The 20,108-nt window shown below is 39.9% G+C and overlaps 1 protein-coding gene across 2 annotated transcripts in view; it reads right to left on the minus strand.

The window, feature by feature from the left end:
- Positions 1 to 20,108, minus strand: part of SCML4 (sex comb on midleg-like 4 (Drosophila)) — a 45,070-nt gene that overhangs the window by 15,903 nt on the left and 9,059 nt on the right. For both annotated transcript variants that reach the window (XM_018553532.1, XM_018553531.1), the window contains exons 2-3: positions 8,833 to 8,962; positions 7,878 to 8,078 (exon numbers count right to left, since the gene is read on the minus strand). In XM_018553532.1, the coding sequence (XP_018409034.1) occupies positions 7,878 to 8,078; positions 8,833 to 8,962 (331 nt within the window). The remainder of the gene's footprint in view (positions 1 to 7,877; positions 8,079 to 8,832; positions 8,963 to 20,108) is intronic.

The following is a 20,108-nucleotide window of genomic DNA, read 5'->3' on the forward strand; positions in this document are numbered from 1 at the left end:
TGTGAGATTTAGCTTCCAATGGTAGCGCATTAAGGACGCATCCACTTGCTTATGACTTCTTTTAAGGGCTTCCTTGCCCACTTTTATTGAATCCAACTCAAAAGTCCACACAGGTTTACCCTCGCAGGGGTTTCAAACACAAAGTACAGTTTTCTTTCTTCAGCAAAATAGCACTTTCAAAGTCCCCCAAAACACTCTTCACCACACAGGTGACACACTCCTCAGTCCGTCAGCCAGACTGGTCCCAGGGTGGAGCCCTCCTGACTCCTGCAGAGACCTCCTCTGTCACCCAGGTAGAGCCTTGAACCTGACCCAGCATCCTCCTCATAAGCGCTGTGCACAGGTGCACCATCATTTGGTGCTGGTCACCACTAAAGCCCGGGCCAAGGAATGGAGATTTCTTCCCTCCCAGTTCACTTAGAAATCTCCCGGCTCCAGGATCCCAACTATAATCCAGAAAACCCGGAATGAGTTGTAAAACCAGCTCTTTCCTAGTAACAGTACTTTCCTGGAGCCGCTCAGCCCCTCTGGCTGAGAGTCCTGGGTGACCCTTTTTCCACTCTACATAGTGGCATTGCCACACACTGCCACAACACATACACTGTATATACACACATACAAGCTTTTATATAAAATAAAAGCTTTATATGTCCTTAAAATAAAATAATACATATAAATTATTTATGTATGCAATTAGGTCAGAGTTAGTGTCAGGTTAACCACGCATGCTGACGCTTGCCAGTCATCCCAGTTTGACGTACCAATGCTGGGAGCTATTAAGATTTTATGTGTGTATCTTACAGCTGTGATTTCTCAACAATGGAAACGATCCTTTACTAAATTAAATGGTTTGCTGGGATAAATGATAAGCTTCATGGTAAAAAATGAAAAAACACATGATTGTACTGCTACGCAAATATTTTTCTGTTAGATGGCTTTCATGCTCATCCTAATTTACTCTTAGATTACAGCACTGTATATGTTTTGATGCACTTGCAGAATATCAGTCTGAGCACATTTACAACATTGGTTAGACAGTGTGTCGGAAGACTGCAATATAACAAAATTTATTGCTAGTTTCAAAAGCAGCTAATGAAGCCATTAAACACAAATGAACACATCACATTCATCTTTACAAGTCTGAACAGTATGCACATTGTACATAGCTGGCAAACAGCAAGTGCCTGAGAACTGTGTGCAAGTGAAGCATAATATTTGCTCTCATTCAAAGGAATATCTGTGTAAAGGGGGAGAAATAATAATCTCAAATGTAATTCCAGACATATTTTGATACAAGTATCACTTTTTATGTATGTACTTTCTTTAAATTCATGCATAATTATTGTGCTTATATAGCACTAACACATTATGAACACTCTACAGCGCACACAGAACCAATCACATCAGTCATTGTCTCTAACAAAGCTTATATTTAACATCCTTAGCACATTCAGGTCTGTTGCCTATTTACCTGTCAGTAATTATTCAAGGGATCCTAGAGGAAGAACATATCACCAAAATTGTCCATGTTTTTAGGTGGGACTATGTGGGAATGCAAAACCTGCCTAAAGCAAACAAAAGCTCATTGACACAGCCTCTAACAGTGCAAATATTTTCACTTTACTTTCCAGTTTGTTTGTTTTTTAGATCAAAAAGTTGCAAACAATTAAGACCATTACAGGTGTATTTCCTTTATGTTCAGTTGCTATAGCTTCAAGCCAATTAAAGTTTACTGTGGCTGTAAGTCTTTAGTTTGAAAGATATGAACTATACAGGGCTGGGCCTAATTTAGTTTACCACTAGCCTTTTTAATAACAGATTTCATAGTCCTCTCGCTGAGGAAGTCTCTCTTAGGCAACTATACTAACAGACCAAAAGCTATATGCTGACCTCAACTGATACCATTAAATGGCTTCCAACTATCAGTTTGTATTTTACCACGGCTGTAATTCACTGCAGGGTTGCCAACCCAAAATGTATTCATGGGCAGCAGCCCAAAAAATTTATTTACATTTGGGTCTGCTTCAACCTGCAGGCTGTTGCAGCACGCCCTGCATGTCGTCTCTCTCTAACACACTGGCCATCTTTTAGAGAAAACTTAAGTTATGCTAGACAGACCTACCACATCTTTAAAAGAAATGAGTGCCCAAACCAACACCCCTGTACTAAAGTCCCTTCCATTACCCAAACATTTTCCTTGTTCTAACCTAGCTCAGAGTATTGTGACAATGTGTAAATATTCTTATTTTAGATGACTGTATTTCAGGTATTTCTGTTAATAGAAGGAAAAACATTTTGGAGATAACCACAAAGGAAAAACAAATATAGATATTAGCTGAAAATGGCACTTTTGGCAAATGGACAAAAGTGTCATGACGGCCTAAAATTCAGTGTATCCCTAACGTCTCTCCTGCCCACTGAGCGCCAGTCTGTGTGCCTTCTGATGCAGTGGCCGACACCCAGCGAGGAGGAGAGAAGCTTTCAGGCGGTGACAGCAGTCAGGATGGCGAGCGGTGCGGGTGGTGACAGCTATCATCTTACAGGAGGCGGAGCTCTTCAGTCAAAATGGAAAGCAGTGATTGGAGTAGAGCGCTGTGATCTGTCACAGGAGGCAAAGCTCTCCACCCTCGCCACCTGCCGCGCCTCCTGTGAAAGCCCATTCAGGATGGAGAGCTGTGTACAAAACACTCACCGATCAGCTGATGGCTGAGTGTTTGTAAATTACTGGACATAGTGTGCTTACTATGTCCCAGTTATGAATGAATGGGAAGTGATCTACATCACTTCCTTTTCATTTAGGATTGTGGATATAGTAACTGATAATATCTCCTCAGTTCATGAATGGACAGGAGCACTCAGTACAGAGGTTTCCTGTTCATTTACAACAGGGGCTGCAAAAAAAAGAGATTGAGGACTCTGTGTCTTCAATCTCTTTTTCTATTTTAAAAGGGAAATATCAGGGGTCTAGACCCCTGATATTTCCTTGCAGCCCCCCAGCAGTAAAGTTTAAAAAAAAATAAAAAAAATTAAAATGTTTAAAAAAAAATGGTTGAAAAAAAACATGTAATTTTCAGTTCTGGTTTCAACCTGACAATTTTTTTTAATTTTCAGTTTCGATCTGAAAATTTTATTTCGGTGCATCCCTAATAGATATCTACTTGACAACAATGCTGTATTTGTAACACTTTATAAATAATAAAATCCAAGAAGACAGCTGCACACTGCCAATCTTCACTCAGCGCTTCTTTATTTGTAAAATCCAATCAGCTTCAAGCTTGCCTGCCAATCATTCACCCCTGAGAAGTGTTGGGTGAAGATTGACAGTGTACGGCTGACTTTTTGGACTGCATCTACTGTGGAGTATGGACGGCTCTCTGGCCAGCACTAGTAATGGGCTCGGGCGTGTTCGCAAGCGCCTCGTGGTGAGCCCGGCAGGAAGCCGTCAGCGCGCAGGGCCAATCAAAGGCACTGAGACATGTTCCCAGTCCGCAGCTGCAGAGATCGGGAAATGTCTCAGTGCCTGTGATTGGCCCTGCGTGCTCACAGCTTCCTGGCGGGCTCGGCACGAGGCGCTTGCAAACACGCCCGAGCCCATCACTAGCCAGCACCTGCAACAAACTCAAGCAATGGAACTGTGACATGGAAGGAGCAGTGGAGGTCTCTCTTTGTATTTCCCTTTTGAAATAATAATATCATACATTACCATGCTTGGGTAGGTTGGTATCAAACTAGAGAATACTACACAGCCAAAGAGTTTTCAGTATTAAAAAAAACCGCTATTACTGAAATACAAAGTTACCAAAAATAATTTTTTTGTCAAACTTTTTTGGTCAGCTAAACCCTCATCTCCATCTCTAATCACTGCCCTATTGATATATGATTGCTACTCTGCATAGAGCTGATACACATTGTCACATGAAAAACTGTGTTTTTGACATGTAGGGTTGTGATTTACAGCCCGGTTTCACCTTCTCTATGCTGCGCAAGAGGCAAGATGGCGGTGCCCAAAGTTAGAATAAGTCAGGAAACATGTCAGTTCATTATAAACTAAAATATAGTGGTGGCGTCTGTAATTATCAGCAAAGGAAAGGGTTGCTTGAAGTACAAAAAAAAAAAATCAATACGTTTTGAAGACTTTTTTTTTTTTACACTCTAGGAACAGCCTCAGTCAGTCTTTATTTTTAAAACCCTGTTCCCACAGTACTCTAGGCCATCATTTACTCACTTGTACCCACTGTTCTCATTTGCTAAGTTTCTACTCTAGTGCAATTATTTCCGATCCAGAAATCGTATACATGGGCATTTGTATTTCGTTTCTGACATATTTTTGTAAAATATTTTGAAAGGGTATGAAACAGTTGGCATGTTTAACTGCATTGTATGAAGCAGTGTTCATTGGTGTTTATTTTTTGCATTGTCTATAGCTCTACTGTATATGAGTCAGTAGTAATACATTCTGAATGCATTTCAAATGCAATCCATGTTTCCCTAAAAAAAAACACTGTTTTTGCTTCTGATTCTGAAACTTTACACATTAATCTGTAATATGAATTCACTACCCACCCACTCAACACTTCCTGCGCTCTCCTGTCAAACAATGACAAGAGCTATCACGCTCTCTGCAGTTGGAGCAACTGTCATACCATGACCAAGATGACAAAGATCTTAAAATCCGAATTTGTATAAATACAAAATAGTAATAACATAAGATATAAATATTTGCAGCATTTGGAGCAGGTTAACAGAGCACATGCGATTAACCCACCTTGTCAGATAGAACTATTGATACACCCAAACCTTGGAAATGCACAGCTTTAAACAACACTTAGAAGTAAAAAAAACAAAGTGGTTATCTTGTTCATCACATAAAGTATTTACTCCTTAACAATTCTACCATTAAATTCCTCTTTGTTATCATACATGCAGAAAAAGTGTGTTACCAAAAACCATGTTCTTTAACCAGTTGACATCCGCGGTGTTAAACCCCCTTCCCATCCAGGCCATTTTTCAGTATTCAGCGCTGCGGTACTTTGACTGACATTTATTCCGTTATGCAGCGCTGTACTGAAATTAATTTTATACCCTTTTTTGGGGACACATAGAGCTTTCTTTTGGTGGTATTTATTCACCACTGGGGTTTTTATTTTTTTATATATTAAGGAAAAATTACAGATTTAAAAAAAAAAAAACAGTTTCCCCTATATTAAATTCTAAAACATTTATAATTTCCCAATTTTTTGGTAAAATATAAAAGACGGGGTCTAGTCGGGTAAAGAGACACCAAACATGTCAAGACTTAAAATTGCGCACGCCAGCGAAACTTCAAAAAAACTAAATTACCCAAAATTGGCCATAGGCGACGCATTAAAAGCTTTTACCGCTCATCAGTTTAGTGTTATCAGTGATTGATGGCCCTAAAATGATTGCTTTCACTGCGACGTTCGCGGCGATATGTAACATGTGTAGCGCAATTGTCATTTTCGCGTGCTGGCACATGCGACGCATATTTACGTTTAAATGTGCGTAAACGAAGGTGGGGGGACTTAAACATTGGGGGGGGGGGTTTACTTTTTTTTATTTGTGACCTGTTATTTTTTTAAACTTTTTTTGTTTGTGACTTTTTATTTTTTTAACTTTTTTTATTTATATAGATTTTTTTTTTACACTTATTGTTATTGCTATTATATAGGGGGATACCATCCCCCTATATAATAGCACAGGTACACTGACAGGTCCTCTTTATGGAGACATTAGGGGTCCCTAGACCCCTAATGTCACCTGGAGACCCCAAAAGAAGCTGATGAAGCACAGATTTGCTTCATCAGCTTCTTCTATCTGGCATAGGAGCCAGATGACTGACAGGTGAATGCGGAAGTGATGTAATACACATCACTTCTGCATTCACACTACGGAGGGAGAACAGCAAGGAGCTGATCTCCCTCCCTCCTCCTCCTGATGCCATCCCGAGCCGGTACCGGGCCGCAGATGGGGCAGCGGATCCCGGGATTAAAGGTGAGGGGTCAGGAGGGGGGAGATGGCGGCACCCGCGATCGCGCGGGGCTCTGAAATTCACGCCATACAACCGATCAGCGGCTATAGAGCCGCTGATCGGTTGTATGTGAAACAGCCGTTAACGGCTGTAGTAACAAGCGGGTCTTTCCTGCCCGTGCGCGCGCGCTAGGGGGCGCGCGCGAGCAGGAAAAGAATGCCGTCTGGCGACGGCAACCCGCAGATAGGAGTCAGCCGTCCGTCCGTTTTTTCTTAACGGGCGGACGGCAAGAGGTTAAGACAACACACACCGACAACACACACCTTTCACCATAACCAGAACTGGGGAAAACACCTTGTATGGTGAACTTTTTTTAGCACAAAGGAAACTGTAACTACTATGAAAGCAAGTTGGTTGTGTTTGCATTCCAGGCCAAAAAGTTTAAAGTATTCCCCTCCTGAGGAAATGTTAAAATGTACAACTTGGCACTTAAAGCAACCCAGCAATCAAATATACTCACCTAATCCATGGCATCTGCTATGTGATTATAGTGCCGAATCAGATGCCTACATGTAAGGTCCTTTTTACGTTTAAGAACCTCTGGTAACCAGGTGCTTTAATATGCAGAGACTTCCTGAGTCAGATGGTTTGAGCGCCTTGTCTCCTCTTTGTCATCTCTTAAGCTTCACTATTGGAATTCTTCTGTGATGGGCAACCTCAATATCTAATTGTGAGAACAAGGAGGCTGGAGGAGGGCAGAGTCAGATGCTTGACACACCTTACTTGTGAAGTCTCCATACATCAGAGCACCATGGAACTACAGACACTAGAGGTATGCACAACTAAATATGACGAGAAGTGCAGTTACAGTAAGGAAGACTGCTATTTGATATTAGTATGTATGTATACTCCACTTTAGGGTTGCTTTGTGCACCATTACACACCTACATGCTGATTGAAACCACCCATATTTAGAAGTCATTAACAGTAGGGTCTGTAGTTGAATGTTGGTATGACTGTGGCAGGGACATTAGAGCGAATTGTTGAAGGGACTGATTTGAGTGTTGAGCATGGTTTATGTATATCATGCTATGTTGGCAATACCTGCTTTTGTAATAGTGTTAATTTTGGGAACACCACTGACTAATAATTTGCCTATGTGTTTGCATAGTCACCACTTTGATTCCACAATAAATCTGATGTCTGACACCATGCTCTCACAGCTTGTTTTTGTCTTATTTTGAATGTGTTTGTTAATTTGTCTAATTTTTAATGTGCTTGTTAATATGTCTCTAAAAGTTTTCTTTAATCACTAAATCACAGCAGGTTTTGCAAGAATTCTGGAGCATGCGTATTCTGGCACTGTAACTATGGTTTTAACATTCAGAGAATGCTTATAATTGTTCAAGTTTACTTATAAAAGATTTATATTTGCATCTTTTAGGTGTATTTACTTAGCCCATGTCTGACTTTTCAAAGTCAGGGGTTGAAAAAGGTCACCTGAGGTCTGACAGTTCCTACTATGTTAATTGCCTGACCACACACCTTGTCCTCTATGTTCTGTCCTTAGTGTGGACTAATAACATTATTCTGAGATATTCAGTGTTTGGAAGAGCTGTTCTATTTGCTGGGTTGAGAAGTATAGGGCTTAGGTCTCATGAGTGGATGGAGGGAGAGTGACACGGGAAGGTAGTGTGTAAGCCAAGAGATGGGAAGTTTGTGTGTAAACCAAGAGGGACAAGAGAAAAGTGCAATTTGCAAAGACCAGGAGTACTTTTCAGTGGGATGGAAACAGAAAAAACGGATCTTTGGTTTTATTAATTAAAGTTCAGATCAAATACACTTATTTTTCAAATGCCCTTACATGAAATGTATGTTCTTGAATTACCTGAGACCATTTCTCCTCCGTAACCCTGCTTTACAAGGGAGAATACACTTTTCTGCTGGTGAGCACAGTCAATACAGGCTTGAACTGCTTGCTGCAATACCATGGAAGGGCGCTCAGGCCCAAAGTGATCAGGCAGTTGCTGAACCTTTTTTCTGTCAAGGTAAGGTCCTGTGTTACCTTGTTTGTTCACATAAATGCAAACTGCAATGTAAAGAAAATGAGAAAATAATGTTAGAAATGGTCAAGGTCAAAATTTACATATATTAAGACAATGACAGTGACATACATGATGAGCAATTTTCCATCAAGACATCCAACTTAGGAGATATAAGTTCTTAGCATGCTAAATATAATTAAATTAAACTAATCTACCTCAGTCACTATCCTGAAATTCTCAAAGCTGCTATTAAAGGGAGACCTAAAAGTGAAAGTAGTTATAGGTTAGATCTGGTGGGCTGAATCAATTCCTTATATGTCTTGGATAATACAATAGCGAGACCTCTCTGCCATAGTTTCTGCAGTTATTCCGGTCCACCTTGGAGTTTAGGGAATCTCAGCCACCTTTGCAGATATAGAAAACTGGCAGCATATACCACAAGATCGGACATACATTTTTTTAACTGACCCTCTAAATTTGTTTTAGTGCAAGCAGAAATAATTACCATAATGACTTTGAGGACACAAATGCCACCTTACCAATCCATGGGATTTTATAGAGGTTTATGAATGTTTTAACTACAGAGGATAAAAGTATAGATTTGCTTATAGCAAACACAGAGACGTGTTACCAACGCCTAATTATTTTGTTGTTGTTGTTTGTTTTTTTATATGGAGTAAGTAGTACGCCATTTGTAAAAGTACCTTGCTTTAGCGTTAATCATTACATGGGTGATGTGGATAGGCTTTACCATGAACCTTAAGTACAGATAGCGTTCTATCAAACATGTTTCTATACCTGTAAGTGCCTGTGGGATAGTGGAATTGGGCACAGTTGCTGCATCCTGAGGAATGGAGCTGATATCTGGCTCTGGGGTACTGCGTGGTGGGGAAATTGCTAATGGTGTCATTACAATACGAGATTTCAGCTGCAAAAGATTAAAAAAATATAGAAAAAGAACATGAAAAGGAAAAATATGCACCATTAATACAATGCAATATGTTGACCAAAGGTTATTTTTGCTCTACAAGAAAACTGCATTAGAAATTATAGAAAAAAATAAATTGCAAGAGCAATATTTACAAATGTTATTATATGTGCGATTGAAGCCATTGAAAACATCTGGTAATTCTATGTAATCTTCTTTTAACCACTTGAAGTATGGGGTGTTAAACCCCCTTCCCATCCAGGCCATTTTTCAGTATTCAGCGCTGCGGTACTTTGACTGACATTTATTCCGTCATGCAACGCTGTACTGAAATGAATTTTATACCCTTTTTTTGGGGACAGACAGAGCTTTATTTAGGTGGTATTTAATCACCACTGTGTTTTTTTTTTAATATATTAAAGGAAAAATTACAGAAAATGAAAAAAAAAACGGTTTCCCCTATATTAAATTCTAAAACATTTATTATTACCCAATTTTTTGGTAAAATATAAAAGACGGGGTCACGTCGTGTAAAAAGACACCAAACATGTCAAGCCTTAAAATTGCGCACGTGCACGAAACCTCAAAAAACTACCTTACCCAAAATTGGCCATAGGTGACGCTTTAAAAGCTTTTACCGGTCATCAGTTTAGTGTTATCAGTGATTGATGGCCCTAAAATGATTGCTCTCACTTCGACATACAGCTGTATGATCAGCTGTAAGTGAAACAGCCGTTAACGGCTGCTTCTCACTGACTCAAGCAGCGGCTGTCACAAGGAATACGTGGCTCTCAGTACAGTGCGGGCTCTGCAGGAGGTGGGGCATCTCGTCAGTACCCGGACTGAGCAGGCTGCGGGACATAGTAAAAGTGGGGAGAAGCCAGGTAATAGTAACTCAGTGTGGGGGAAGGGGAGGGACGGGGGTGGTTGGGGGCAGTGCTGAAGCGAGGGGGGGCATGTGTGCCGGGCGCCGCAATCTTATTACACTTTTCTATCCATGAAAGGCCTTAGATTGGAAAGGACCGGGTAATGTTGCCTATATTTGGGTTATTTATTCACTAATCATTCTCTCATTAAGTGAGCCTGAATACTTGGCCCATTTCGATTTATTGCAACAAGATTGTTCTTATATCATTTTTTGGTGCTTTTGTACCTGATTTCACTGTTTTGGCTGTGTTCCTAATTGTTTTGTTTTGACTTTGTGTTATGGTTAGGTATCGTTGCCTGGTTCTGAATAAATAATTTACAAAAAAAAGAAAAATTCAACACTGGAGAAAAAAAAAAAGTTTGGGGTTGAGGTATACTTTAATTCTATGTCAGTTGCATGTACACTTAACTCTACTTGTGTCTGATATTACATTGCTTACAAAGCTCTACACACTTGTCCAAACACAAGGCTCATGTACTATAAGCTTTCGCAACAGCGAATTATACATTGTAACGCAAGTAAAGGGAAAGAAGAATGCAGAAACCTTGGGAAGAAATCCTGTATACGGAGAGAAGTGAATTACATAGCAGCGATAATCTAGAATTAAAACTATAAGGTTTGTCAGTCTACTTTAGATTAAATTTAGTTCTCTGCAGTAAAATGCATGGTAAACTACAAAGTAATAAAAGTTCAAATGTCCTATTAATGCTGGGGCGACAATATACACGCCATTAATTCCTGGTCTTATACTGACACTTATTGTCATCAAATCACAAATGGGAACAAACACAACTTACCAAAAGCTGGGGCTTTTTTAGGTGCCACAAATTGTACATATTCATGTTATTCATAAAAACATGTATAAAATCACTGTTGCCACTTCAATACCAGTTATACATGACAAATATGGGACAGAAATGATGGCATATACATATCTTGACCAAATCCTTCTGATTTGAACAGATCATGAATAGCAGTAGGCTCAATGCGTTTCGCGAGTATGCTTCTTCGGGAGCTTTAATAAAGATCTATAATTCAATAAATCACAGATTACATGTCATAAAACACTCTATATAATACAATCTATTGCATAGGGAAATCTTCCCTCTAATTGCATTTTAATATACAAGTCTGAAATATGTAAATAGTGAGTTTACCCTAACTTATTATACAGCCTGTGAGCGACCACCAGCAACATCCGGGACATCCATACGAGGGGTGCAGCATGTCACCTGCATGGGGGCTTTCAGGGAAGACCATGACCGAGCTCAGTAAATACATACATACATATATTGGCAACAGTGATTTTATACATATTTTAAAAATGTATTAATAAAATATGTTTTTTATGAATAACATGAATACGTACAATTTATGGCACCTAAAAAGCTTGTTTTTGTTCTAATAATATAGGGATGCGGTAGCACCCATTAACCTCTCAACCCCCTTGTATATCCTTTACTATAAAATCACAAATAATTCAGTTAGTCACAACCCATTCTAGCTCCTTGTGCTATGGGCCATTTACCTTAAAAATAATTAGCACATCATTCTACGTATGTTTTACAAAAGTGTGACTGCATTTGGTCTCTAATGCCATTTAAAATTAATATTCATTACCGAATGTATTACCAAAGTTAACACTCTACTATTCTAAATAGGGATGCACCGATATATCGGCCGAAAGTGCAATTTGTTGGCTAAAATAGCAGTGCATCCGCTCTTTCTCTCCTCCCCGCTGGGCGCTGCTCTGTGTCCCAGCGGGAAGGAGAGAAACTGTCACAGGCGGCAAAGCGCTGCTGGAGCAAACCACTGTGAGCAGTCGGTGTCTCTCCTCCCCGCATTGCTCAGCCTCCTGTCAGACCAGGAGAGCGGCCGTGTGGGCGGAGACAGCCAGTGCTGTCACAGGAGGCCAGCCAGCAGTGTGGGGGAGGAGTCAGATGTCAGCTCGAGCTCTCCTCAGAGTCCTCGCACCACTCACTCAGCCTCCTGTGACAGCATGTCAGGAAGGAGAGAGAGTACAAACACTCAGCAATCAGTGATTGCTGAGTGTTTGTAAATAAATGAGGACATAGTATGTTCACTGTGTCCCCAATTATGAATGAATGGGAAGTGATCTATATCCCCGCCTGTTCATTCATAATTGTGGATATAGTAAACATACTCTGTTCTCATGTTATGAATGAACAGTAACACTCAGTATAGAGCATTGCTGTTCATTTCTAAGAAGGGGCTGCAGAAAAAGAGATTGAGGGCTGTGTTCTCAATCTCTTTTTCTATTTTAAAAAGGAAATATCAGGGGTCTGTTTAGACCCCTAATATTTCCCCGAAGCTCCTAAAAGTAAAGTAAAAAATTGTTGCCAAAAATAAATAAAAATAAAATATAAAGAAATTAAAAGGTTTTTAAAAAATACATAAAAATAAAATATTTAAAAAGAATTGAAAAAGTTAGAAAAAAAACATTTTCAGTTTCGGCCCGATGTTTTTTTTCGTTTTCGTTTTTACATTTTCATTTCGGTGCACCTCTAATTCTAAATGAATATAGAAGAAAAGCATCATGTAGCATTTTAGCAGTTTTTTGTAGCGTCATTTATGTAGGTTTAGGAATGGCTTATATATTTAGGTACAGGCCTATCAACATAAATAAACAGTCACAAACAAACAGTTCAAAGAACAGTTATAATGTGCAAAGTGCAGAAGTTCATGGCATAAAATTAGTTTATAGTTCCTACCATTTTAAAGCAGTCTAAGAAATTAACAGTAATTGCTAAATGGCTCTGTATGCTCTATGTTTCATTAAATATACCCAACTGTACCTTGCCTCTTCACATATTTTACATTCATACATTATCATAATTGATTTCACAGATGTTTAACGAGACCATTTTACTAAAACACATTAAGGGCTGCAAAAAATGAAATTAGAACGAGCTATACATTTATTACAAATGAATAAGGGCTATTGTTGTTTAAATACTGTATGTCAAGAACTAAAATTTAGTAATAAAATAATGATGGATATTTCAGTCTAGACAAGAACCCTTTAATCATCTCAAATGGCAGAGCTGCTTAGATCTCTAAAAATAACCTGTTAACATTTTTCTCTTAGTTTAAAATGGGGATGTCTGCTAATATGCAAATTAACTGATCTCCTAAACAGAGCAGATGAGGAGCAGTAGTCACATGTAGCTACTTATTTGTTTTAGTTCTCCCATGCATTCAATGACTGTTAGATATATAAGGACAACATAAGCAGTGGGTGCCTAATATTTCAAAGTGTAAGTACTAAGAACCAGTGTTGCTTCCCTTTACCCTCCAAGGCTTAACCTCATTATTCATTGTAGGTGGGTGAGGATAGTTGGGGTGACATCTTGATAGTTGTCTTTGATGGACATGGATGAGGCTTCTCTCAAAATGAAGACACCATCGTAAGGGGTGGAAGCTTATCTGTAACAAATCCAGATTTGTACGTGAAGAGCCCAAATAAATTTGAACAAATTTTTCAAGTGTAAAAGTGCACTTTATTGTTTACAAAAGCCAATGCATTATGGGGACTTCTACCTTTCAATAGGGGCTATATAGGATAACAGATACAACATCTTGTCGTTTCTGTTATTCTTTATAAGTAGCTTTGATGAAGGAGGTGGGTTTAAACCTCTGAAACATGTTGGCTTTCTGAGTACACTAAACTAGAGTTTTACACTTTCTTTTGGCGCTCCACATGCAATTTAGATGTGAATCTCATTAATGGTTGTGGGAAACTAACTACAGTTCTTAGTACTGACATTTTGACACAACAGCAGCTACAGTGGGCTGCTTAGAGAAGTGTTTCAGAAAGTTATCTACGGCTGTTTGTTTTTTACTTGCTTTTTTAAGCTAAGCTGTCATACAGGTATGAGCACCATCTTGCCCCATTTGTGACAAAGTATAACCCATAATCATTGTTAAAGCAGAACGCCAGGCAAATATACAACTTGAATCCAATTCTTAATTTTTAAATCCTGGCATAAGTATTTAAAAGCTTTCTTTATATTTGCTTACTGTAATTCCCAGTATACAGGACTCAAAGGGAGGGGGGGGGGGGGGGCAAAAGCATGAAACCAGGAGGCTTTATAGCATGGAGCAGTGTTGTCAGTCTAACTCTAAGAATTTGCTTACAGGAAGCAACAGTACATGTATTGACCTCATCAGTGTGCTGATGGGGAAAGGAGGTGATCAAGCTAGCAGAAGATCAGCAGCCATTATTACAGTTACACATCAGATTGGTGAGTTCCATTACTTAAATTATTTTGGGGAAAGAAGGCATTGTGCTTTGTGCACGGAGAATGCTTACAGCTATAAAAATAAAGTAGAATACAACAGGGACATAAAACTGAAGTTTCAAGGTTATGTTTTTTTTGCCTGGAGTTCTTCTTTTAAATATGCAACTTAAAATCCAAGTGGGGGATGCATTTTATACATTCCTTTAAATTACAGCTCAATCTTCAAAATAAGTTGGGCCCAACTTCTGCCTCATCCTATAGATATGCCCCACTACTGACCTCTGATAGGCCAGTGACTTCCTCTAGCTACTAATGCTGCCTTGGGTGGTTTTAGTCCACCTCAATTGGCCAATGGGCTGTAAAGGAAGGGGGGGAGGGGCATGGGAAATATTTTTGGTATATATTGTACAAGGAGGAGCATTTGACCCAAACTGCTTTTAAAAGTAGAGCTGTACTTTAAGTAAAGTGATACATGAAAATATGTAGAAATAATGTATGTAAAGACTAAAGGTTGGTGGTGTATCCTGAAAAGAAAAATCAAATACTCACACTCTGAAGATTCAGTGCTTGAAGATTTATTGTGAGGGCATTCAGTGAGTAACAACGTTTCGGTTTGGCTATGGCCCTTTCATCGGGTAAGTTGAACAGTGGCACAGGAGCCTTTATATACTAAAACATAAGTGAGAACAATGCTATCAGTTCCCAATTAGGATACACCACCCTTTTTGTCTTTACAAATGATTTCTAAAAGCAAGCTCATAAAAAAGACCTTTCAAATTTGCATGTATTCCTTCTACTTGGAAATTCAGCTCCTGTAATTACGTGGATTGCTCTAGTATAGGGCATTTTGATAAATCTCTGCAAATGCCTCATCCCACCCAATTCCAAAGTCCTAACGTGTCTATATATATCTATCTATCTATGGATATATATAGATATATAGATAGATAGATAGATAGATAGATAGATAGATAGATAGATATACAGCCTGTTTTCACCTGTGGTAAATGTAGACTGTTGTGGACATGGTCACCTGCCCAGCTGTTAACTCCATTTCACAGCCAGGTGCTATACCAATGATCCTATGCTACGGATCCAAAAATATGTAGATGAGGTAGTCAGAGCTCCGGAATCTTCAAAATAAAATCAGCACTTTTTTTGGTACTCTGCTAAAATCACAGGAAGCGCACCACATCTCAGACTTAAGTCCTTTCTCAAACACTATGAGATGATGCTGGCAGTTCTTAAAGACATTTTTTAAAGTTTTGGATATAGAGGGTAAGAGTTAATATTTTCATCAAGTTTTTATTTTTATTTGTAACCCCATTAGGGAGTTATTCCCTTACTTTCTGCCCTTGTGGTGCCCATACTAGAAACAGAAGGTGCAGTCGTGTCAGCAAAAGTAGGCATGGGCATCAATAATTAACATTTTCTTAACCCTTTCTCACTCTTCCAAAAAAGCTGTTTTCATCTTTGTCGTCATTGAGGAGATCTCCCATCACTTCCTGTGCTGTGCTGAAATACAGTGGGGGAAAGTCTCCACAATAGGGACACTGATAACAATGAAAACCCGACAGACACAAACCCTTCCATGTTCTAGCCAAAATTACACAGCCCAATGAAAAATTGGGTCTGGACTATTCTATAGAATAGAAATACGGCACCAACAGTAGCTCAGATTTTAAAACATTGTAAATCAGGTAAATGCACAATGTATCAACAAATGAAGCATCTGGGAATGTGTGATGATATATTGATCAATGCATACATTAAATTAACATTTATTTCCAAAAATCTGGCTACTATTAAACAAACAACATACATTTTTTTGTACGTTTTTTACAGGGGAGTAATATGTTTAGGGAGTATACTAGAGAAATACCTCCACACCTGCTATACTGTTCATTTGAAGGATTTAGATAAAAGACTAAGATATTGGGGCTATCCCATATGACCACCTGTATTTGGGTGCCGTCAGCAGTATGCTATATTGCTTGAGAAGAGACTAAAACCTGTTGGCTTTCCTGTGATTTTAGCTGTTCCAATAAAGTGCTGTTTCTAGTAAACATATTCCAGACTGCTGACTGATCTTATCTTTAGAGGTTGTACTGTACATTGAGCATAGGTCTTCAGGCAAATGAATATATGGACATGCACTGGTAGCTGACCCGCATGGCAGCCTGTGTTCACCATAAGGGTGTGTTTTACTTCGGCAGCAGCTCAAGGCTAAAAGATGCAACTGTAAAAGCAGAATTCTTTTGTCTATGTGCAATGGACCTTATGATGTAGATTAAAAAGTCAAAATCTGCTCAAGTTTTACCAGCAGTGCCTGGTTTATGGATCTGCTCACAGGACACATGTGGATAAGCAATGGTTCAATAGTCATTCTGAGGAGAGATTTAAATCCTTAAAATTTGTATTAACTCTTGCAGTGGGTCTATACCCGCACTGTAAGGGTTAAAGGAGAACTATGGGGTTAAGGCTTTTCCCCATAGTTCTCCTTAGGGTAACGGGAGGACACAAACTAGCGTCCTCCCGTCACCCTAGGCTCAGTATACCACGAGCTGTAGCTCGCGGTATACTGAGACGCCGCAGCTGAAGCGGATCCCGACAATTGTGCCGGGATCTGCCCAGTTGCGTGACTGACAGCTGGCTCTGCCTATCTAGAGCCAGCTGTAACCGCCCCCCTCCCCCGTCCGTTCTGCAAGTCAGCGCTGGCAGATTGGAGCGGGGAGGGGGGAATCCAGCCCATCCCCTGTCAGGGCAGAAAGCCATGACAGGATCGAGAGGTGAGTCTCATTGTCACAGGTCGGGTAGAACTATGAGGTGAGTGAAAAGCACTCACCTCATAGTTCTCCTTTAAAGGAGAACTATGAGGTTAGTGAACTACTCCCCATAGTTAGAGCCGACATGTGACATTGAAACTGTCACACGTCGGCTCTATTGATCGGGAAGTCAGCGAAAACATACCACCGCATGGTATGTTTTCAATCAGCCAGCTGGTTGGATCTCAGCAGTGTTGCCGAGATCTGTCCCGGCTGCGCTGCGCTGCTCTCAGCATATAGCGGGCAATAGCCCACTATATACTGAGTTTTGGGTCACGGGAGGACGTTTGTATATGTTCTCCTGTGACCCTAAAGAGAACTATGGGGAAAAAAAGGTTACCCCATAGTTCGCTTAAGTGTTATTGTGCTCCCTAGACAAAAGTTATATCCACCTGATCCTCACAGGCAGCTTGCTAATAAACTGTTCCCTGCAGCCTCTCTCCCCCTCTGCTGCAGCAGTCTAAGGTCCTGTAAATCATCACATCCAATACAAAGTGTATAGGACGTGAGAACACAAGAGGGACATTCCATCACTGCAGCGTAGGATGGAGTACTGTCAAAGCCAGCCCTGAGGATTGGGAGAGTATAACTTTACCTGGCTTTCTTCTTTAAGAAAACCTGTCATGACAGAAATATTGGGGTTGCCATTAATGCCCCAATTCCTATAAAGCTAGATTACTGACTTACTAAAGCACTGGTTCAATACTTTGAGCCTCTGACCAGAAACAAAATCAGTAAAGTCAGAAAAAAAAGTTCTTATCTGCATACTTATGTCAGGTAATTTACTCTTAGCAGTGCAGAAAGAAGAACATTAGATTAGCCAGGCAACTAGAAATTTTAGGAGTGGTCAGCGATGGCAACCTCCATTTTTCTTTCATTAAAAGTTTACTTTAAAAAAACAAAAAAGCAGGTGGCAGGTATGAAATGCGGGCACACAGAGCTGGTTGCACATATCTCCAGGAGCTTTCAATGCCCCCTGCTTCGCTTGAATGCTGAGCCCTTGTGATCAGGTGAAGCGTTTTCTGTTGTTGCTGAGGCTTGCCTGCCCCCTCTTGCCTCTTACACATTCTAATGGTCAGTGTAGCAGGCCATCTTAGTGATGGGCCAATAGTGATGTATGGGGACTTGGAGGGAGCGAGGAGCTCCAGTACTACCCAGAAGTATCAGAGGTTTAGAATACCTGGACATCCTAACAAGGCTGTAAATGCTGAATGCTGCAGGCACCTTTGGGAACCACCCCAATAATTAAACAACTGGACCAATGAATGTGTATCTATTGGTAAAATTGCTACTTTATTGCAGTTCAAAATATTTTATCATTTGTTTTACCCTTTCAAACAGGTAAATGTAAACAGTAAATGCATTGGTACTTGAAGGTACATTACACAGGCACATGTTATACCTAGGCCAAGCTATATTTTATCTCTGGTGTTCTGTATTTGTTATGGAATGTAAGGATTTCCAATTTAGAACCTATACCTTTCTAACATGTACTTGATCAGATCCATCTTTATTAATGGGATCACGGATAAAAAAAATCTGGAGCAAGAAAAGGGTGGCATGTCCCATCAATCAAATTTTAATTAAATTGATTGCAACACTATGACTTAACATTTGACAGTTTTCATTTGTTAGCACTATTACTATTATCATACACAGTTAATGTTTTTGAAGGTGCCCTGAATCCAATTGTACACTTTATTTACCTCATAGCTTATGTGAGGCCTTGGATTAAATAAAACCTGTTCTACGAGAAAAATAAAGGCTGCTTCTGACTCCTTATGATTTTAGTTGTCTGGCATTTATGTTGATTCAGTGGCTTACGAGCTTTGAGTTACTGACACAGAACACATATTTATATCAAAAGTTATTTGTTCACAGACTGCATGCTTCCTTCAGGTCAGTAGCTCAAATACTAGTGAAGCCTTTTGCCATCAGCCAAGCAAAGAGAATTTTCAGAAGGAGGTCAGCAATGGCAGCTCTGCATTTCTCTCTGTAAAGTGCCAGTCTTGAAATGAAAAATATACAGTATGTGGCTTGCTTCTTAGATTTTCCCAGTTGCATTATTAAGAACTACGTAGGCACAGAAGCGGAGAGCTATTGCTTAAAGCAGCTGTAACTTATTTAGAGACCACCATTGCTAGACCACTTTACAGAAATATGCATTCAACCAAAAATATGCACAAAATATACACATTTAAAATATCCTATATAAAATCAATGGGCTATCAATAATGATTGTGCATATTTAGTTTTCTTTATTAACTCTATCACCCTTTCCTATGATACCTTCTTAAATTTGCAGCTATGCCATACTGCATTTTTGCAAATCAAGTCCTATTGGCAGGTGTCTAGAAAGTGACAAGCACAGGCTAATGTGTGTGGAAGGAGGTTGGTCCATGATCAGCTCACAGGTATGCCCCTTTAGGCCACAGGTTTGCCCCTTTAGGCACACACAACACAAGAGGTAGAACTATGAGGTGAGTGAAAAGCACTCACCTCATAGTTCTCCTTTAAAGGAGAACTATGAGGTTAGTGAACTACTCCCCATAGTTAGAGCCGACATGTGACATTGAAACTGTCACACGTCGGCTCTATTGATCGGGAAGTCAGCGAAAACATACCACCGCATGGTATGTTTTCAATCAGCCAGCTGGTTGGATCTCAGCAGTGTTGCCGAGATCTGTCCCGGCTGCGCTGCGCTGCTCTCAGCATATAGCGGGCAATAGCCCACTATATACTGAGTTTTGGGTCACGGGAGGACGTTTGTATATGTTCTCCTGTGACCCTAAAGAGAACTATGGGGAAAAAAAGGTTACCCCATAGTTCGCTTAAGTGTTATTGTGCTCCCTAGACAAAAGTTATATCCACCTGATCCTCACAGGCAGCTTGCTAATAAACTGTTCCCTGCAGCCTCTCTCCCCCTCTGCTGCAGCAGTCTAAGGTCCTGTAAATCATCACATCCAATACAAAGTGTATAGGACGTGAGAACACAAGAGGGACATTCCATCACTGCAGCGTAGGATGGAGTACTGTCAAAGCCAGCCCTGAGGATTGGGAGAGTATAACTTTACCTGGCTTTCTTCTTTAAGAAAACCTGTCATGACAGAAATATTGGGGTTGCCATTAAT

Source organism: Nanorana parkeri, unplaced genomic scaffold (assembly GCF_000935625.1).
Source record: "Nanorana parkeri isolate BGI_ZX_2015 unplaced genomic scaffold, ASM93562v1 scaffold123, whole genome shotgun sequence".
Taxonomy (NCBI): Eukaryota; Metazoa; Chordata; class Amphibia; order Anura; family Dicroglossidae; genus Nanorana; species Nanorana parkeri.